This window comes from Rattus norvegicus, chromosome 1 (assembly GCF_021556685.1).
Source record: "Rattus norvegicus strain SHRSP/BbbUtx chromosome 1, alternate assembly SHRSP_T2T, whole genome shotgun sequence".
NCBI lineage: Eukaryota > Metazoa > Chordata > Mammalia > Rodentia > Muridae > Rattus > Rattus norvegicus.
The window spans coordinates 168,758,032-168,779,239 of record NC_141534.1 but is presented as its reverse complement, the minus strand read 5'-3'; the positions used below and the strand labels follow the sequence as shown (position 1 = coordinate 168,779,239).

The following is a 21,208-nucleotide window of genomic DNA, read 5'->3' as shown; positions in this document are numbered from 1 at the left end:
GTTAAGAGCACTGACTGCTCTTCCAGAGGTCCTGAGCTCAATTCTCAGAAACCGCATGGTGGCTCACAACCATCTGTAATGGGATCCAATGCCCTCTTCTGGTGTGCATGAAGACAGCTACAGTGTCCTCATATACATAAAATTCCTTTTTTTTTTTTCTTTTTTTCTTTGGAGCTGGGGACTGAACCTAGGGCCTTGCACTACCACTGAGCTAAATCCCCAACCCCTACATAAAATTAATTACTTACTTACTTAATTGTTAAAAATCCCCTGTTCCCATCACGTGTCTGCTTAGCTCTGTTCTCAGCTTACAAAGGGAATTCTGGAAATGGGAGTCCAGCAAGGTTCTGGAGAAAGAAGGAAAACTTCACACTGCCTACCATGATATAGATTGCTGGGCTTGGGTCCCTTGGATGAGGAAGATAGTCCGTTAGGAAGACAATCTGGAGGATACAGAAGAAACCAAAGCTTGTATTCAAGCCAGTGCTGTATTCTGCTGATGAGGCCCAAAGTTACAAACCATTAGAGGCTTCCCAGAGGCAGAAGCATCCTCTCCCTGTCCTTTGGTTAAACTGCATTTGTGTTTATTCTGAGTGTGTGCATGGGTGTGTGTGGGCTGCAAGGATGACTTGGCACAGGTGTGGAAGTCAGAGGACAACATGCAGGAGCTCTCTTCTTTCACTATGTGGGTCCCTGGGGTTCCACTCAGTCTTCAGACTTGGCAAAAGCACGACCGGTTAAGCCATCTCACCCCAGTGGTACATTCTTTAGCATCTCTGTTCTCTCAGGAAACTCTAAATATATTGATTTTGGAGGGTTGTGACAGCTTTTCTCCTCGTCTCTCCTTCCCTCTCTCCCTCCCTTCCCCACCTCTCTCTCTCCCTCTCCCTCTCCTTCTCCTCCCTCTCCCTCTCCCTCCCCTCCTTCCCCTCCCTCCCCCTCCCCCTCTCTCTCTCTGCCTTGGACGGTCTGAAATTCTAGAACAAGACCAAGAAAGCTGGCTTACAACTAGGTAGAGTTTCACTTGCTTCTGCCTCCTGAGGGTCCCGAATACAGGCATAGACAAGTAAGACCCCCATTGCACACTCCCGGGATCTGGGGTGATTTCTGGGTTCCCTGTGTCCTCTAGTCCCCGCGGGAGGAGCTGGGTACAGATTGTTATTTTATTTAAGCCCTGGCAGGACCTGGAGAAACAGGTAGGCGGGTCGAGGATCTCTGTTTTTGTATTTATCTGGTCTGGAAGGTCCCGGTAGACTCATCACGTCCAGGCTTTGTTCTAGCTGGGTTAAGCCAATGCAAATTGGCTTATCCTTTAAACGTAGGAAAACTCCTCAGGGCTGACCCCAGGCTCGGTCAACAGGTTCAATTTACCAAAGCGAAAGTTCTCTCCCAGGTTAAAGGGATGCTCCTAACAAGACTCTAGTAGTTGCTGGTTGTAAGAAAGCGGCTAGAGGCCTGCGCCTTTAAGGAGCCAGGGGGCAGAGGGGCGGGGCAGGAAGAGAAATCCTTGGAGACGCCAACACCATCCAGGTCTTTTTTTAGGGGGGAAATGGGGCGGGCCAGAGCCGGCTTGGGATCCGCCCCGTCTTCTCCCGCCGGGTCCCTTTTTCCGCCCCAGGGGTAGGTGGATGGGAGGTCCTAGCAGCCTGGGTGTCGGGAGCTCCCTGCTCGCACCTGGTCCAGCGAAGGCGCAAGTTTGTTGAATTGGAGGGAGTAGCCGGAGCGGGGGCGGTGCTAATAATACCCGTTCAGTCCCCAGTCGCGCTTTACAGTTTACACAGCTGTCACCTTCGTTACTCCTTAATTAATAATAAAAATAGCCGCCGTCCCGGAGCGCACGCTGCGTGCCAGGCCTGGAGCTTTACAGGCAGAGCCCCAAGGAGCCCGCCCTCGTAACGTTACCCCAGTTATCGAAAGCGAGAAGCTCAGGCGAACCGAAGAGCCAAGATTGGCCCGAGGTCACTCTGCGGGCGTGCGGCGGAGACCCGGACGCGGGCAGACGAGGCGGGGCGCAGGGCAACCCCGGCTCCGGGGGGCGGGGCGCAGGCGGGGCGGAAGGCGCGGGGTGCGCGGTGGCGGCGGATGGCCATCTTAAGTGGCCGCGGGGAGTCCAGGGAGGCTTCCCCGGGCTAGGAGTCACCAGAGTCGCCCCAGAGGTGGGGGCCTGCACTCGGCCGCTGAGGCGTTGGGACTTGAGGGAACTTTTTTTCTAGGTAGTCTAGGGGGTCCTCCTAGTCTGGGACTGCAAAACCTGGGCCTGCGGGTGTGGGTGTGGTGCCAGGCAACTTGGAGGAGATGGGGGAAGGGTTCTGCCAGGCTGGAGGGCCTGCGGGGATCGGTGCGTGAAAGGCTTAAAGATACTGGACCTCGTGCGCGCGCGTATGTGTGGGGTGGGGTATCCGATCTTTTTGGAAGGGATCTTATGAGATGTGTCAGGGATCGGTTTTGGGGGTTCAGTTCTGAAGGGGCTCTGATCTTACAGGAGTTGGGAGAACTTGTTCTCTTGGATGATGGGGTAGTAGTTGTGGATGTCTATCCTGGAGCCTTCCTTTGCGAACCGCGATCCCGCAAGTCTGTGGGGGTGCCGAGTAGCAGATATGTGTAGTAGAATCAGACTTGCATAGGGATTAGGGGTCATCTCCTTGAGAATCGTTTGGAAGGGTTGAATTCACCAGGGAGAACTCGGACTCACAAGTTGTCCCGTAGCGGGTACTGGGGAACTGGATCTAATTGAGGTGGGGGACAAGATAATGTGGAACTTGGGAGGTTCGGGTCCTGGAGGGCTGTCGGAGTTTCGTCCTTGGCGAGAGGCTGGGGGCAGGGGCGGCCCGGGCTCTGGGCCGAGTCGAGGGGGAGGGGACCGGCCAGCTCCTTGCTCCGTTCCCGCCCCTCCCCCGCCGCCTCTGAACAAACTTTTCTTTCTCTTCAAGTTGAGGCCGGCGCTGCTGGCGGCGGCGGCTGCGCGGAGATCGAGGCGGCCGGCGCGGCCAAGCGTGGACCCCGGATACTGGGCTCTCTCAGGCTGGTGGATCCTCAGGCCCGGAACCCGGGCCCAGGCCCAGCCTCCACTCCAAGCTTCCCTGGGCGGATGGCGCGGAGCGGCAGGCATCGGCGGCGCTGAGCCCTACGCGGGCCATGGCCTCAGTGTGTGGGGCACCGAGTCCCGGGGGCGCGCTAGGCAGCCAGGCCCCTGCCTGGTATCACCGTGACCTGAGCCGCGCGGCTGCGGAGGAGCTGCTAGCTCGGGCAGGCCGCGATGGCAGCTTCCTGGTGCGAGACAGCGAGAGCGTGGCGGGGGCCTTCGCACTCTGCGTCCTGTGAGTAGGGCAGGCACACTCAGAGTGTTCCTTGGTTGTGGTGGTAATCCTGGTAGTGGGTTGACTGTAGCTGTGGGGCTGCAGCTCTGTCTCCACCGTGAGTGGAGACCTTGACTTTATCGTTGGGTGGAGGAAGGATACAGGGGAGCACTTCCTGCTGTGTCTGGAGCACTTTCTGAGGCCTGAGGCCAGAGTTCTGAAGCCCAGGGTGGGTGTATGGGAAGACATTAAGGCAGACGGTGGCATACCAGCGTAGACCCCCCCAGTGTCCCAGATGCACAGGGAGAAAAGGATACATGCTCCATGTGAGTGCAGTTTGTTTTAAAGCACTGAGTGGTAGGCAGTAGGGAGCAAAGGGACCAGTGTTTGGATGCCGGGGCAATTCTGCGGCTATGATTGTAGGGTGGAGTGGAACAGTGTGTGTTGAGAGGAAGACTTGGGGGAGGCAACAGGGAGAAGCTATGTGGGACAGAACCTTCATGAATCAATGAGCAAGTCTCTTTTGGCTCTGGATTGAGCTCTGCTTATCTGGCCAAGGCTGAGCCTCAAGGTAGACTTGGCCGCTTTCTGAGTGGGCCTGATCCCGTGGCTGTACCTGGCAGCTGTGTGTGGTAGTGGGGTGCTTTCTGTTTTGTAGTGTTCTTTCTGACCTCTGCCCCCTGCCCCACAGTTCAACAGTGTGTGTGTGGGGGGGGGGGGGAAGCATCAGGGGCTTCTGTGTTTAGATTTAGTGAAAACACTCTCAAATGACCCATTTCCTCTGTCTTTCCTCCTTTCTTCTGACACCTTTGGGCATGCACTGGCCCAGCCTACAGGGAACAATTTTGATTGTCACTCTTGGGATGGGGCTGTGGGCATTTGGTGGATAGAAGCCAAACCTACTGCTACAGATTTGACGGTACCTAAGACGACAAAGGAATTGGGGGTTCCAAAGGCTAGAAGGGTAGACATTGAGAACTCTGGCCTAGACAGTTGACCTGCTGAGGGAGAGATCCTGTAAACCTCAGCTTCTGCAACAAGTCCAAGACCCACCTAGTGTGGAGAGACTAAAGCCAGACATCTTATGTCCATGAAAATCCCAAGACTCCTGCCTCCTAGCTACCTCTAAACAGATCCCTTAATTAGGGAGGGGACAGGGGCAGGTGCTGGATCAGCTGTCTGCGTGGGAGGGGGACAGCTGAGGCCTCCTCCGGGTAAGGAACTATTGTCCCAGTGAAGAGATCCTGGTTCCATTGTCAGGAGTGTGGGGTTTGTGTGTGTGTGTGTGCGTGCGTGTGTGTGCATGCGTGCGTGTGCGTGTGCGTGTGCGTGTGCGTGTGCGTGTGTGTGTGTGTGTGTGTGTGTATGTCTTTCTGTATTTATAGGGAGGCAGATTTCAGCTCTTAGGAGCCTGGCAGAAGGGATCAGAAGTAGGTGGTTTTTTAGGTTTCCCAAACACATGCTTACCTATCTACACATTACATGTACACAAAGAACATTTAAGACACACCCCTGCCCTGACAGACAAACTGGCTTCTCCTCTGGTATTAGATACCAGCCAGCCCTACCTTTTAATTGTTCTGTGACCTTGGACAAATCATTTTTTTCCTTTCTGACCCCCAGTTTTCTCATCTGGAGAACGGAAATATTATTGTATATACTATCCAGTGTGAATATAAGCATAACACAGGGTTTGGTTACTGGGATGTTCTTGTTGTCATAAATACAGACCCAAATACCACAAAGTAATGTACCCTGAGTAAGATAGGGCTAGCTTTAGGGAGAAAAAGACCTTGTGGTGTTTGGTCCTCTCTGGAGCCAACGCCCACTTCTGCCCAGCATAGACAGAGACCACAATGCCTATTTGAGGTAAGGAGGCCAAGGGAGCCTTCCATCCCCCACTTAGTATGTGGCTGGCTCAGCTGTCACCTGCTCAGCTGCTGCTGCTATCTGTCAGCACCCCTCTTGGCTTGGGGTTCCGAGAGACTGAGTCTCTCATAGGGATCCCCTTTGGGTCATTCCAGTTTCCTGATGCTTGAGGAGAGAAAGCAAAGCCCCCTACGGTCCCCTGTAAAAATGCCCCTGACACACCCAACTCCAGTGGAGCGAGACACCAGCATAAACACAGACAGAGTCTCATGCGTGTGTTAGCACATTGACCATGCATGCAAATAGAGACTAAGCAGGCTTCTGAGGACTTTTACTCTGGCGGGGGGCCCAGACTGGTACCACAGCCCAGAGGGGCTGTTTAGACAGCTGTAGAGGCCACAAAAGAGCTGCCTGTTGCTTCTGAAGCCCTGTTGTGGGTGGGTGTAGAGTCTCTGTAGGTCTGGGACTGGGAAGGGGATCTGGTTATTTCTGTTCCTGTTGGCAATAGGAAGAGGGTGGAAGTTGACTGGCCCCACCATTAACCCTGTGCAGCCTGGACAAGTGGCTTTAGAGACTCCAAGATGAGAGGCCTGTGGCCAAACCTGGTAGCAGGACTAAGGAAGAAAAAGTGTTGGTATTCAGACTCCAGCCTAGAGGGTGACAGGTTCTGGTCCCTTCTTTGCCACTAGGTATCAAAAGCACGTGCACACCTACCGCATTCTGCCAGATGGAGAGGATTTCCTGGCTGTGCAGGTAGGAGCTCAGACCTGTTACCTCTAATTTTGGTCTAGCCTCAGGCTTGGCGACCTGCTGGCTGACTCTCCAATCCTTGTTGGTTCAGACCTCACAGGGCGTTCCTGTGCGCCGCTTCCAGACCCTGGGTGAGCTTATAGGCCTGTATGCCCAGCCCAACCAGGGTCTTGTCTGTGCTCTGCTGCTGCCTGTAGAGGGGGAGAGAGAGCCAGATCCACCGGATGACCGAGATGCCTCAGGTACTGCTCATTTTACAGCATGAAAAAAATCCCTTCCTTGGTTGGGCTGGGAAGATGGATCAGTGGGTAGGGCACCTACTTGCATCGAGCACCAGGACCAGTGGAGTTCAGATCCTCAGAACCCACCTAAAAGCTGGGTAGGTGTGGTGGCCTGGAGCAGGGAACCCCTCAATATATAAGTCAGGAAAAGTATGGTGGAGGAAGCAAGTTATCAGTCTCCAGCCTAGACACACCCATGCTAAGGTATTCACACATGCATAACACATACACATAATATCAGTATGTAACATATATACGCAAAGAGGGGAAGAAAATCCCTTCCTTGCCAGTCCCTCGACTCTGTTTTTCTTCCCATCCCCTCTTCCCAGGCCTACCTGCCCTGAAGTTCCATTTTCTCCTAAGCATGATGCCCCACTCTGTCTGTACCTTTTGCTGGGAAGTCTCTGATGGCTATGGCATATACCCGTCATATAATACGGAGTTCAAACTGCTGTCCCACTGTTCCCTCTCCACAGATGTGGAGGACGAGAAACCCCCACTACCCCCGCGCTCTGGCTCTACCAGCATTTCTGTCCCTGCGGGGCCTAGCAGCCCCCTGCCAGCCCCTGAGACTCCCACAACTCCAGCAGCTGAGAGGTGAGACCCTCCGAGCCTCCTCTTTCTGCTGGGCAGGAAGTTCCTTCTCTGAGAATCGGTCATCTAAGCCCCCCTCCCAGGGACCCCATCCTGAATCGGCCCCGGGGAGAGATACTATGGCATATTCTACTCTACTTATCTCTAGTACTTAATGTACTGGATAGAGTAGGGCATTTTGACAGTCAGCAGGGCCTCCCCTGATTCTTCATCTCTCCTGGAAGCACTCCTAATGGACTCAGCACTGTGTCACATGAGTATCTGAAGGGCAGCTACGGGCTGGACCTGGAGGCTGTACGAGGCGGAGCCAGCAACTTGCCCCATCTCACCCGAACCCTTGTCACCTCATGCCGTAGGCTACACAGGTACTAGGGACGGCTGAGCCCATGGGCCACGTTCAGGTTTCAGACCTTGAACAGGAAGCCATCCACTGTGTCCTGACTTCCTCCACCGTACCCTGTTCCTATATGCTGAAGGTGGCAGTGCCATCTGAACCCACTGTCTCCCCTAGCGAGGTGGACAAGGTCCTGTCAGGCCTAGAGATCCTGTCGAAGGTGTTTGACCAGCAGAGCTCACCCATGGTGACCCGCCTTTTGCAGCAGCAGGTAGGACTGTAGGGAGGCCTTCAGGAGGTGGGACATACCTTGGAGCTGTGTGTGGGGATTCTGCTTAGGAACCTTGTGTACCACTCTTATTTTTCGCCAGCAGAGCCTACCACAGACTGGAGAGCAAGAGTTGGAGAGCCTTGTGCTGAAGCTATCTGTGCTAAAGGACTTCCTGTCAGGCATCCAGAAGAAGGTGGACGAACCTGCCCTTATATGCCCTGCAGTCACTTATCCCAGCATCCCAGGTGCCCCTCCCTGTCACATTCCCTCAGCCAGTCCCTTTACCTCACCTTTTCCCTACTCTATCTAGGCCCTAAAGGCACTGCAGGACATGAGCTCCACAGCACCTCCGGCTCCATTGCAGCCCTCCATACGAAAGGCCAAGACCATCCCTGTGCAAGCCTTTGAGGTACATGACAGGTGGGGCCTCCCGGGGCAAAAGGTGGCCGGAGGTAAAGAGGGTTCTGTCCGTCTAAGGTCTTGTCAGCAGCCTTTCCCCTCCTGGCTTTATAGGTGAAGCTGGATGTGACACTGGGTGACCTGACCAAGATCGGGAAGTCCCAGAAGTTCACACTGAGCGTGGATGTGGAGGGTGGGAGGCTGGTACTGCTGAGGAGACAGCGTGACTCCCAGGAGGACTGGACGACCTTCACACACGACCGGAGTGAGCGAGGGCCAGAGTGGGAGGAAGTGGGCAGGCCAAGTCCCTCAGTCGCATGGCACAGGTTTGGGTGACTCCTCTTTCCTTCCCCTAGTCCGGCAGCTCATTAAATCCCAGCGTGTGCAGAACAAGCTGGGTGTTGTGTTTGAAAAGGAGAAAGATCGGACGCAGCGCAAGGACTTCATCTTTGTCAGTGCCCGGGTGAGTTGCTGCCTGTGCCGGGTGTCGGGGGCTACTGGAGTCTCCTTAGGATATGTCCTAGTGGAATATGAGGTGCAGACCTGTTAATCAATACACAAGGAGTGTATTGAGGGTAGGAAGCACTTATTAGTGTTTTCATACTATGTGTGCAGTGGGGAACCTCAGGGAAGACCCTACCCTTCTTTCATGATGCCTGCCACAAAGCAGGGTATCCCTATGGAAGGGTGGGATTGCTGGATGCCTGCTGTCCCTGACTGGCTACTGTGTGCCCTCTCCCCCCACCTCACTAGAAGCGAGAAGCCTTCTGCCAGCTTCTGCAGCTCATGAAGAACAAGCATTCCAAGCAGGATGAACCTGACATGATCTCCGTCTTCATAGGCACCTGGAACATGGGTCAGGCCCAGGCTGGAGTTATGGTGGGAGAGGAGGCTAGCCCTGGGATAGGGGCATGACCCACACCTCTGATTCCTGCTGCCTCCCCTCCACCTTCAGGAAGTGTACCACCACCAAAAAACGTGACATCTTGGTTCACATCAAAGGGACTGGGGAAAGCCCTGGATGAGGTCACAGTGACTATACCCCACGATATCTATGTCTTTGGGACTCAGGAGAACTCAGTGGGTGACAGAGAGTGGCTGGATCTGCTGCGTGGGGGCCTCAAGGAGCTTACAGATCTGGATTACCGTCCGGTGAGGGGGTTATCTTGCCTGCCCCCCCCCCCCTTTTAAAGATTTATTTATTAGGTGTATAGTGTTCTGCCTAGATGTATGTCTGAAGGCCAGAAGAGGGCACCAGATCTCATCATAGATGGGTGTGAGTCATCATGTGGTTGCTGGGAATTGAACTTAGGACCTCTAGAATTACAGACTCTAAGCCATCTCTCCAGCCTGCCTGATCCCTTATTGTCACAGACCTTATGTTTTCTGCTTGACTTCATGGCTGCCCCTGGGATGTATTGTTCCCATGGCCTTTCCTCTAAGCCCTGATGATTCCTGCTTGACTTCATGGCTGCCCCTGGGATGTATTGTTCTCAAGGCCTTTCCTCTAAGCCCTGATGATTCCTTTGGGAGACTGAACTTGGATTTCATGAGTTGTTCATGTCATAGGAAAGGATGCTTTTCTTGTTTACTCTAGAAAGGGGTAGCAAGCCTTCCTAGCCCATGACTGACAAGACGGTGTAGTTGCTAGGCATGGGGAACCGTAGGCAGGGACCTTGGCCTGGGACAAGGATGACGCCCACACTCTTTCCATAGATTGCTATGCAGTCACTGTGGAACATCAAGGTGGCCGTGCTGGTCAAGCCAGAACATGAGAACCGCATCAGCCACGTTAGTACGTCCAGTGTGAAGACTGGTATCGCCAATACCCTGGGTGAGCAGGGCAGGTGGGCCCCTGAGGGGAAGTGCTTCTATTCATGCCCCTGCCTTTTCTCCAAGGTCCCCCTATCGTGTGTGGTTCAGTTTTCTCATATACAGGGTACTTTGAACTTTGTATGTTCTCATTCTAAATCTCTTCCAGTCCTGAGGAAGATCACTGGGGAAGAGGGGTGTGTGTGTGTGTGTGTGTGTGTGTGTGTGCGCGTGCACGCGTGCGCGCGCGCACGCATGTATGTGTGAGAACGTGTGTGAGTGCGTGTGTGTTCTGGAGGAAGGAAGGATGCTGACTGCCGCTTTGAGGGATAGAGGACAGCCGGAATCCCTTTTTAGGTGACCCCTCTTTAGCCTTGCTCTTTTTTGCCCTGGCAGGGAACAAGGGAGCTGTGGGTGTTTCCTTCATGTTCAATGGCACTTCTTTTGGCTTCGTGAATTGCCATCTCACCTCAGGGAATGAGAAGACTACTCGGTGAGAGGCACCATTTTCATGTGTCCTTACCTACCCTCCATCCTCCTGAGACCCATTCCTTTCCCATAGCTTAGGGCTTGACTTCCTACATCCCTATCCCCAGAGCCCCCCATTGTCTCAGGACTCCTCTTGCCTATGCCTGACCATGGCCTTGTCCCTACCTGCTTCCTCCATCGCCAATACCCTGGGTGAGCAGGGCAGGTGGGCCCCTGTAGGGTCCCTCATCCCTGCCCTATCCTTGACCCCAAAGCCTTACCTTTGTGCTGTCCCTCCTTCCTGACTCTGGAGATCTGCCCTGGCTCCTCCACTGTAGGCGGAACCAGAATTATCTGGACATCCTGCGTCTTCTCTCATTGGGTGATCGGCAGCTCAGTGCCTTTGACATCTCTTTGAGGTTCACTCATCTCTTCTGGTTTGGGGACCTTAACTACCGCTTAGACATGGATATCCAGGTGCCAGCAGGGCCTGGTGGGTGGTTATAAAGGAGGGCATTGGGAGGGAGGTTTGTATGGCCTTTCTCAAAAGACAAGCCTCTGGCGTTTGTCTCTGCACTCCAGGAGATCCTGAACTACATTAGTAGGAGAGAGTTTGAGCCCCTGCTCAGGGTGGACCAGCTCAACCTGGAGCGGGAGAAGCATAAGGTCTTCCTTCGATTTAGTGAGTGTTCCCTATGGTCCTGGGGTGTGGAGGATGCCTGGGTCTTTGGAGCTGTGGACTTCACATACCCTCTGCTCTCTAGGTGAGGAGGAGATATCTTTCCCACCCACCTACCGCTACGAGCGGGGTTCCCGAGACACATATGCTTGGCACAAGCAGAAGCCAACTGGGGTGAGTGAAAAACACAGACTCAGGGAACCCTCCCTCAGGTTTTAGGAAGTTAACAGTGGGACATCAAGGATCTTATTTCTGTATTCACTACTCAAGCTCATACAGCTTCCCCGAAGCCTTTGAAGGTGATGTTGGGTGTTTTTGGGAGTCCAAGGAAGAGACAGGTGCTGGGTCCAGTAACAGAAGAGAAGAGTACAGTTTTGTCAGTTCTGGGTGGGACCCATGTCAAGATCCCCAGCTGACAGGGCTGACCACATTGCTGTTTCTGCCACAGGTCCGGACCAATGTGCCTTCATGGTGTGACCGGATTCTATGGAAATCCTATCCTGAAACCCACATCATCTGCAATTCCTATGGTCAGTGCCTTGTAACAGGATGATGGGAGACCCTGGGTGGTGACTGTTCTGCCTCAGCCTTTCTTTGGGAAGTAGGGGCAGAGAGCAGAGATCTCTTCTTATTTGTGTCCCCCTAAATAGGTTGCACTGATGACATTGTTACCAGTGACCATTCTCCTGTGTTTGGGACATTTGAGGTTGGAGTGACTTCCCAGTTCATCTCCAAGAAAGGTACCTGTTCTGATATAGAGATGTGTGGGAGGGCATGGACAGTGGCATGAGGGGTTTGACCGACCACACATAGGTGTATGTGTGTGCTCCTAAGAACACAGGGGTGTTTTTGAACCTATCGATAATGTGAGATTGTTTGAGTCTCGGTCATCACTGGAGGAATGACACACTGGTGTGTTTGTATCTGTCACACATGTGCCTTGAGTGTGCCCGCAGATGAGGCATGGTGTTGGCAGAGACAAGCCTAGAGACACTCGGGTCCCCATGTCCTCTGACACGACCCTGCCATGCTTGGCATGTCTTTCTGTTTGGATTTGTAGGTCTTATGATCTGCTAGGACCCCCTCATTTTTTCTGCCCTAAGTGTCAGCATCCTGACTCTTTTGCCTACAATCCTTAGGTCTCTCTAAGACCTCAGACCAGGCCTACATTGAGTTTGAGAGCATCGAGGCCATCGTGAAGACGGCCAGCCGCACCAAGTTCTTCATTGAGTTCTATTCTACCTGCTTGGAAGGTCAGTGGGGGGCCGTTGCTGGCTGTGGGCCACGAGAGAATGGGATGTCAAAGGCTGCCCAGAGCAGTCAGCCCTAGCGTGTCCTCCCGCTTCACCCCAGAGTACAAGAAGAGCTTCGAGAATGACGCTCAGAGCAGTGACAACATCAATTTCCTCAAGGTGCAGTGGTCCTCGCGCCAGCTGCCCACGGTGAGGCTAGAGCCTGGGCCCACACTGTAGATGAAGGCATTACAAAGAATAAGAGACAGCACACCCAGGGGCTCCTTGGGAGGACGGGAGGCTGGAGGGGATGCCTGTGTTTGCTTCTGCACACAAGGATAGAGAAAATTGTATCTTTGGGAGCTGTGGAGCCAAGTTTTAGTTTGTTTATTCATTTGTTTAATAAATGCTTTCAGAGCCTTTGGTAAATGTCTAGTATTGCCCACTGAGGGCACAGGAAATTAATCGTAGCGATGTTAAATGCTTTGAAAGGCCATGCAGAGCTGTGTTAGGGCAAGGAGTGAGTGGGGCCGGGACTGCCATGGGAAGGGCAAGATGGGACATCTAGGGAATTGTTCCTCACCGGGCCTCTCTGTTCCTCAGCTCAAGCCAATTCTGGCTGACATTGAGTACCTGCAGGATCAGCATCTCCTGCTCACAGTCAAGTCCATGGATGGCTACGAATCATATGGTGAGGGACAGGAAGTGCCCGGGGGAACGAGAAACCAGGTAGCTCCCCAGAAAGGTCTGACAGTTTGCTGGTCTGTTGCATCTACTCCTTAGGGGAGTGTGTGGTTGCACTCAAATCCATGATTGGCAGCACGGCCCAGCAGTTCCTGACCTTCTTGTCCCACCGTGGAGAGGAGACAGGCAACATTCGTGGCTCCATGAAGGTGCGGGTGCCCACAGAACGCCTGGGCACCCGTGAGCGGCTCTATGGTAGGGGTTTCATTGGGCATCGTGTGGGTGGGGTGTGTGATGTGGTGGTGTGGGGCAGGTATAGGAGGAGCAGACCCAGGGTGGCCGTGTGTTGGACTCCTGTGGTACTGGAAAGTTCTGCAACCTTGACTGAGTGGGTGTCACCTGAGGGGTAGCTAGGAAGGGACTAGGTATTCCCAGTACCCATTAAGATTGCCAGGCTTCACAACCCCAAGTCCTCTGTTTCCATTCTCTCTGTTTCCCCAGAATGGATTAGCATTGATAAGGATGACACAGGAGCCAAAAGCAAGGCTCCTTCAGTGTTGCGGGGCAGCCAGGAGCACAGGTGAGCTAGGCTTATGTTCTCACAGAAGGGGACATTTGGGAGCCCCTGATTTGCCTCACATCGTCTTTCTTGCAGATCTGGGAGCCGCAAGCCAACTTCCACAGAGGCCTCCTGTCCACTGTCCAAGTTGTTTGAAGAGCCTGAAAAGCCACCACCGACTGGCAGGCCCCCAGCCCCACCACGGGCAGTTCCTAGGGAGGAGTCCTTGAACCCCAGGTAAAAGTAGAGACCTGCTATCCCCTGGGTTTCCATTACTATGCCTCCCTGTCAGGGCCGAGTGCTCTGACTTCTGAGTCAAAGGGAACCCAATTAGTCTTTTCTCTCAACTCTGCCTTTTAAAAAAAATGGATGTGGATAGGGCTAGGGCAAGGTGCCAAGGCCTGTAAATCCCAGAGATGGGGCAGGAGGAGTAGATGCTCAGAGTCACTTAGCTACAACCAAAACAACAAACAAAAAACACAAACAAAAATGGACAGAGCTTGAGGTTATTTGAAGGTGTCCCTGGCTCACCCTGGGATTTCTCAGGGTCCCTCTTAGGAGCCTGTACCTAACAAAAGGCCCTGGCGGAAACGGATTCGTGGCCCAAAATTTGAGAGCTGCTTCTTGCTAGATTCTCCTTTTTCTTTCCAAGACAGCGTTTGTCTGTAATAGCCCCGGATGTCCTGGACCTGTGCTGTAGGCTCTTCTTTGTAGATGTCCACAATTATGCATTGTATACATAGGAATTTTCAAAAGTTCCAAGAGTGTGGGCAAGAGAGAAATTTAAAAGTTTGTTTCTTATGTTTCCCAAATGTAACGGGCCAGGAAACTTTCTCCCATAAAGCAGTGTCCTGGGCCTGAGTATCCTGACGAACACCACTTTCCCAACACTAAGACTAAGGCAAGACTCAGGCAAGAGGAATGAGAGTTTGAGGTTAGTCTGAGCTAAATGGGGAGGGCCTGTCTAACGGGAGCCTGAGTACAGCTCTGCTGAGGACTCTCCCCTGGAGGCTTTTCTCATCTCTAGTCACACTTCTCAGGCTGCTGTCACCGCTTTGCTTCACCGGTTTGAGGTCAGGTTTCCGTTATGAAATCATTAAAGAGCAGAGAATGTGTGCAAGTGGGAACAGGAGGTAGGGTTTGACCTTCAACACTTCCTCCCCTCAAGGGCTTGGAGACAGCAAAGTCATGTGCAAGTCTAGGACCAGGGCAGGACCCTTGTCTCTTCTCCCCCAGCTCCCTCCCCTGCACCCACTGCCTTTCCCTTGGATCCTTTACCTTGGTTTCCCTGCTCCCCAACCAGGTTGAAGTCAGAGGGGACACCTGAACAGGAAGGAGTAGCAGCCCCTCCACCCAAGAACAGCTTCAATAACCCTGCCTACTACGTCCTTGAAGGGGTCCCACATCAGCTGCTGCCCCTGGAGCCAACCTCATTTGCCAGGGCCCCTATCCCACCTACCACCAAGAACAAAGTGGCCATCACAGTGCCTGCTCCTCAGCTTGGGCGCCACCGGACCCCTCGTGTGGGGGAGGGAAGCTCGTCGGATGAGGACTCTGGGGGCACACTGCCTCCTCCAGACTTCCCACCTCCACCACTGCCAGACTCAGCCATCTTCCTGCCCCCTAACCTGGATCCTTTATCAATGCCAGTGGTCAGGGGCCGAAGTGTGGGTGAGGCCCGTGGCCCACCACCTCCCAAGGCCCATCCAAGACCACCACTACCGCCGGGCACCTCACCTGCCAGTACTTTTTTGGAAGAGGTTGCAAGTGCGGATGACCGGTCTTGCTCAGTACTGCAGATGGCCAAGACACTCAGTGAGGTAGATTATTCTCCTGGGCCTGGATGCTCAGCACTCCTCCCCAACCCCTTGGAATTGCAGCTTCCCCGAGGGCCCTCGGACTACGGACGACCCCTCAGCTTCCCTCCACCCCGCATCCGGGAGAGCATCCAAGAAGACTTGGCAGAGGAGGTGTGTTAGACCAGAGCTAGCTGGCTATGTGTACCTGATGTGTGTTTCTTCATTCTTCCACTCAGAACTCACTGGTGTCTACAGCCCCCTTTGCTTGTAGCGGGACAATGGGCCTTTTGGGGACACATGAGTCAGCTCCATTCCTTTCTCATTTCCCTCAGAGCATGGGTAGAATGTGGCTGTTTGCATGTGTTTTTGTGAAGAGCCATCCTTTTTAGTTTTCCCCCCTAACATGCCCTATTCCCTTAGGCTCCGTGCCCGCAGGGCGGGCGGGCCAGCGGGCTGGGAGAGGCGGGCATGGGTGCCTGGCTGCGGGCCATCGGCTTGGAGCGCTATGAGGAGGGCCTGGTGCACAATGGCTGGGACGACCTGGAGTTTCTCAGGTGGGGGCGGGGCTGGAGGTGGGGAGGGCGGGGTTTCTGGCCTCAAGGGTGGGGTTTCGGGCCCTGTAGGACCTCCTAGCCCATCTCCCAGCCTCTCTTATTCCTGCAGTGACATCACTGAGGAAGACCTCGAGGAAGCTGGGGTGCAGGATCCTGCTCACAAGCGCCTTCTTCTGGACACGCTGCAGCTCAGCAAGTGATAGCAGAGATGCCGCCGAGCTGCCAAAGCAGAGCTGGAAGGGCACATGAAACCAGGGGTGAAAGTTTTGAGGGGTGTGGCAGTGCATCTCTGTCTATTTATTGGGGACCAGAGTTCCCTACTGCCCAATTGTTTGGGGCGTTCTAGTTAGAACATCGTGCTCCCCACCTAGCTTTTAGGCCCAGGGTCAGGGGTTTAGTAGCCTGTGGTAATTGTGAAGCACGGTGGTTACTCCAGTGCAGACACCTCCCTGCCTCGGTTGTGCGTGGGGTATGGTTGGGCACATCTGGGTCCTCACTTCCACTGATGTTTCCACCTCCCTCCCTCGGGCCTGAACTCCAGGGGAAGAGTTCCTCGTAGCTCCTACTCTGGGAACGTCCGTCCGTCCGTCCGGAAATGAAGGAAGAGCCCAGGACCGGGCTGGATTTATTTAAGTTTTTCTGTGTGGGTTTTGGGAAGGGAGGGCACGTTAATTTTATTGGGGTGGGGCAGGACCTCGGCCTTAAAATGCCAGTTTGCCTAGTTCTGGCTGTTCCTCTGGTTCGAAGAAGCGCTCTTGCCCAGGGAATGCGTGGCAGCCGGCGGATGGGGGGGGGGGGGGGGGCAGCCTCGGGTTGCCCCGGCACCAGAAGACAGTGCTTTTGCAGTTTATCCCATCTTGGGCACTCAGAAAGGTTGCCGGCTTGATGTCTTCAATAAATTAAGTTTTATTTGGATTGAGCAAAATCACCTTAATAAATTACACGTTTTTCAAAGAAAAAAAATAAAGGAAAAGGAAACCACTTTGTTCCGTTCCCCGACAGCTCTTCCCCTCTAGTGTCTAATCTCTGCGACATACTGGCTAGGGAAGGGAGGTGACTCGTTAGGGTGGGATTAGCGGTGGGACTCTTCAGGTTGCTTGATTTCAAGGAGTGAGTGGCCCAGCTAGCTGAAAAGTCGTAGGAGCTCGGCTTCTTAGAGCCTCTATGACTGGGCTCTGAGTTAGGGACAGGTGCAATTTGATCCCTGCTCCTAAGGAAGCCTAGCAAGAAAGGGCTTCCGGCTGCCCTGGAGGGGGGTCCTGGTGATTAGTACTCCAGACGAGAGTGGCCCTGGCTTGTTTTACAACGAAGGGGGACCTGGTCTAGGGATCAGACACTGGGTAGTGGGGGCGACGGGGAGCTTCCAGGCAGGCTGCCGGGATAGGGAGGGATAATGTCAGGTCCAGTAGGGTGGGGGTGTCTCTCGGGGCAGGCTGGTTGCCTACAGACGCCCGCGGCTAGAAGAGGTTTGTCTTCAGGGCGGGACCGGGCTTCCGGTGAAAGGAGGACAGAACTCCAGAGAAGGGACCTGGTCCGGGTTCCGCCGGCTGCCAGGCCTTAAGCAGCTCTGCTGCGCCCGCGCCGGGCCCGCCACCCCCACCGCCCGCCACCCCTGCCCACAACGCGCCTTTGAGTGGCTGGGGCCCGGGCCCGGAGCCCAGCGCGGCGGGCAGAGGGCTGGGGCTCAGGCGCGGGCTGGCCAGGCTGGGTGCGGGCGGCGGCGGCGGCAGCGACGCGGTGCTGTCGGGCGTGGGGCTGCACGTGGACTCCTTGGAGTCGTCGTCCTCGGACGAGCAACGCGCCTCGCCCTTTTTGGCGCCCGTCGCTCCCGCCGCGCCTTTGGCGCTGGCCGCGCGCTCCTGTTTGCGGAACTTAGCCCGGCGGTTCTGGAACCAGACCTGTGGGCACAGGGACCAGTTAGCCCAGAGGACGGTCGCACGGGACACTTAAGCTCCAGGCCGTTGGGACCGGTCTCGGATTATTACTAGTCAGAGATCTACAGACTTCCACCCTCCACCTTTCCACTCGGCGCCACGTCCATTCTTCCCATCTTTTGTGACCCATCCAACAGGCCCTTGGTTTTGTCCTTAGGATCTGCTCACCCGTAGATCCCGTGGCTTCCCTGCGTTTTGGTCTCTTGAAGGGGGTCACTAATCCGTCTTATCACCCTAGCCCTATTTAGGAAGCTGGGGGCATTCCACCTGGGGCATCCTAGGACCTGGGTCGGGTGCTAGGGGGATCCTGTCAAAACGGGACAGTCGGATTTGTATACCCAGGTCTCTCTCGTCGGACCTGCAGCCGCCCCAAACTTAAACTTTCCTGACTCTGACTCAGGTGCATCCTCTGGAAGTCCTGATTGGCCTGGTCAACCTTGCTTCCTACCTTCATAACCTACCTTCATAAACCTCCGACTTACGAGGGGAAATGTAAGAACTCTGAGTCGGAGGTAAATTGAAGTTACCCTGCTCGGGTCTTCTGAGAACCCAGGTCCCAGCCCCGCTGCCTCCCCTGGCTGCTTTGCCACACCCGAACTGTCTTGGCTTGCAGGCTCCAGCACCCTCCTCTAGCAAGTGCGTGCACAGCACGTGTATCCACGCACCTGCACGCGAGCCTCAGTGAGGTCGATCTTGAGCGCCAGTTCCTCGCGAGTGTAAATGTCCGGGTAGTGGGTCTCGGCGAAGACGCGCTCCAACTCCTTGAGCTGAGCACTCGTGAACGTGGTGCGGATGCGCCGCTGCTTGCGCTTCTCATGCAGGCCGGACGGCTCCGGGAAGAACTTGTAGGGAACTGCGGGAGCGTGCGGGAGGGCAGGGGTAATGAAAGTGGTGGGCGTGAGAGCTGATCTCAGTCCTTACACCCTGTGTCCCGCCCTAGAGAAAATCGCATATAGCCCCTCCCTCCCCTCGATTTGGTCCTCAATAGCTTCCTGTCAAGTGTTCCTAAGCCTGAATCATCAAGGGGCTTAAGAGTTTCCAGAAACAAATCAGAAGCTCCAATTAAGGGTTCGTCCATATTTTCCCCACCTTCTTTGAACCCCTACCACTCCATTGGCCTCTCCAGGCTTCCTACCCTCACGGTGGTCTGAAAAGGCACCCTTCCTGGGGAACTCTAGGTCCTGTTCTCTGATCACAGGAGCAGGGTATGTCTGCCAGATCTCATCAGCATCAGTCTCCCACTAACCAGTCTCGGGCCTTGGCTCTGCCATTGCGATTCTCCAGGCAGGTCTACTTTAGACTCTGTGTACTGATGGCGTTCCCTTTCTCCTCACCCCATCTCCTCAGCCCACCTCTCTCTTTCCCAAGCTTTATTTCCTCAGTCCTGCCTCTCCACCCTGGTAGTATTCTTCTCCAGGTATTTCTGCTTCCCTTCCTCCACCTGAATTGATTCTCTCTTCAACTTTCCCTTTCTGGATCCACCGTTCTTTGTGCCCATGTAAGACCCCTCTTATTCCTTCTTACTCAAGTTTTTCTCTTTTCTTTGTCCTCTTTCTCCCACTCAGTCACCTCTGTGTCCCATCTCCCCTAAGTCCTATCCCAGCCCTTCCCTCACCATCTTCCTACACCCCATGCGGACAGCATCTCCGAATCCCTGTATCTAAGTCTGGCTTAAATCTCCATGTTTTTTCTTGGAGTCCCCCAGTCACCGTCTTTGTCCCATCTTCCCAAATTCTTCCTTGCAGCACTCCATCTTTATTTCCCTTCCAATTATTTGCTTTCAAGCTCTTTTGGTGTCCGTCTTCCGCAATTAGTGTTCCCACCGTCTGGTTCTTATCTCTGCCTTCCAACACTGTATACCCATTTCTCTCAGGGTCTCCATTTGTGCTCCCATCTCTCCATACCTTATCCCACCCACAGTCTCACAGACCCTTTTCTCAAGAGTCTATCTCCCTAATTTCCTCTTCCCATTATTGAACCGCCATCCTAGCCTGGTCCAGCACCACCAGTCTTCCCAACCCCTAAGGCCTCATCTTAATGGTTCTTATTTCCCTAAATTAAGGTATTTATCTCTCCAACAAACCCCAGTCCTCCTTTCAGGTTCCCGGGCTCCAGTGAGCTTTTGGGGGGAGGGCAAGAACTAAGAAAGGAGGAAGCCGGGTGGGGCATGCTGGGACAGTAACAGAAGGCATAGGGATGCCTTAAAGGCTAGGTGATGTTGAAGGTTTGGACCGGGACTTGCTTGGGTCAAATGAAGAGAGAGGATCTGCTCCTGGGTTTTGCAGGGCTGTAATCTGGGATGGAGGGAATGTGGAAATAAAAGTGGCCCAAATGATACAGGCTCCTTTTCTGTGGCTATGGGAACCGTTTTTGGTGGTGCAGTAAGGTTTGGGCCCAGGCAGAACAGGTCTAAGACAGGGTAAGGTGAGGCCAGAAAGATGATATTAAGGATCTAGAAAGGATCTAGGCAGCTCAGTGGCAGCAGGGATCTTTATTGAGGGTGGCATCATCCAGGACACAGGTGGTAAGAATGAGAGTTGACTGGACTGTGCCGGAAGCCCATTCCGAGGATTCTGGGGATGAGAGGTTTGGTGGCCACCTTTGTACGTGGGGAGGAGAAGGCCTAGTGAGAGGCCCAGGACTGGACCTGTTTCTTTGATACGAAAGGCGCAGGATAGGGGTTTGGCATTGAGAAAGGAACTGGAGGAACAAGAGGGTGCGGCTCATCCCTGCCAAGAAGAAAGTCCTATTACGGGGGGGGGGGGGGTGTCTCAAAGTACATTGGATGGGTCTAGTCAGATGCATGGGTAGGGGTGGCTTGTGGGTTCAGTCACAATCACTTGCAGAGTAGGAAAGGAACTTGGGGTTCCGTGGGGTTTGAAGGTAGGGTTGGGACGGGACTGCGCTCACCTGCCGAGTAGGGTGCGGGTTGGTGGTCGCGTAGGGCGCCAAGCGCACAGTTGGAGGAGCCGAGCGCGGGGCACGGTGGCCCCGCGGCGGGAAAGGCAGGCCGCAGGGGACTGTATTGGAAGCCTCCAGGCTGGCTGCAGGCGCCGAAGTCACCGTAGGCGGACGCCTCCATGGCCGCCACGCACGAATCGTACGAATTGAGGTAGGAGTAGTCCATCGGCCCGAGGGGGCGGGGGCGGGGGCCGGGCCGGGCCGGGTCTGATCCGGGTCAGGGTCCGGGTCGGGGTCCCGGGCTGGGTGGAGTTCGGGACGGAGATTCGAGCTCCAGGCGCAGAAGACCTGAGACCCACTCTGAGTGCCCGAGAGTCCGCCCGCCCCGTCGCGGCCCGCACTCTGCCCCGGTGCAACGCAAGTGCAGTACCGCCAGCCCGCGCGCCTTTTAACGCGCAGGACCCCGCGGAGGGGGCGAGGCGGGGCGAGCTCCGCGGGGCGGGGCCTGAGCGGCCCAGACCCCGCCCCTGGCCACCCCGGCCCCCAACCCCAAAGGGCCTCCCTCTTAGGGCTCCCGAGGTGCAGGCGGGGCATCTTGGGACCCCATCCCGAGAGTCCCTTATCCTGTCCCAATCCGGCCTAGACCTTCGATCCCTACACAACAGGCCCAGCAGGAGGGTCCCGACCTCGTTCTTGGGCCTCCCACCTGCGGCCCCGTGGAAGCTAGGGAGGCAGGCCCCGCGGTGCTGGTGTGAAGAAGTTAATTCAATTTTCCCAGATAACCGAATTATT

The 21,208-nt window shown here is 54.7% G+C and overlaps 2 protein-coding genes across 21 annotated transcripts; one reads left to right on the top strand and one right to left on the bottom strand.

Annotated features, from left to right (window-relative positions):
* Nucleotides 1-1,622: 1,622 nt before the first annotated feature.
* Inppl1 (inositol polyphosphate phosphatase-like 1) lies at nucleotides 1,623-16,548 on the top strand. 20 transcript variants are annotated; one of them, XM_087587213.1, is made up of 29 exons: nucleotides 1,623-1,958; nucleotides 2,931-3,317; nucleotides 5,855-5,918; nucleotides 6,007-6,157; nucleotides 6,673-6,793; nucleotides 7,015-7,155; nucleotides 7,302-7,395; nucleotides 7,499-7,588; nucleotides 7,706-7,804; nucleotides 7,909-8,059; nucleotides 8,151-8,257; nucleotides 8,548-8,650; nucleotides 8,750-8,946; nucleotides 9,511-9,628; nucleotides 10,003-10,099; nucleotides 10,413-10,551; nucleotides 10,657-10,756; nucleotides 10,839-10,927; nucleotides 11,202-11,283; nucleotides 11,404-11,493; nucleotides 11,893-12,006; nucleotides 12,107-12,195; nucleotides 12,589-12,676; nucleotides 12,769-12,924; nucleotides 13,171-13,249; nucleotides 13,325-13,465; nucleotides 14,532-15,198; nucleotides 15,448-15,581; nucleotides 15,691-16,548. In XM_087587213.1, exons 2-29 carry the CDS (start codon nucleotides 3,136-3,138, stop codon nucleotides 15,779-15,781), a joined length of 3,774 nt encoding a protein of 1,257 aa, XP_087443339.1. In that variant the 5' UTR covers nucleotides 1,623-1,958; nucleotides 2,931-3,135; the 3' UTR covers nucleotides 15,782-16,548.
* On the bottom strand, nucleotides 16,473-20,838 carry Phox2a (paired-like homeobox 2a). Its single transcript, NM_053869.2, has 3 exons — nucleotides 20,426-20,838; nucleotides 18,181-18,368; nucleotides 16,473-17,479 (listed from the first exon to the last, which is right to left on the bottom strand). Exons 1-3 carry the CDS (start codon nucleotides 20,640-20,642, stop codon nucleotides 17,039-17,041), a joined length of 846 nt encoding a protein of 281 aa, NP_446321.2. The 5' UTR covers nucleotides 20,643-20,838; the 3' UTR covers nucleotides 16,473-17,038.
* Nucleotides 20,839-21,208: the final 370 nt, after the last annotated feature.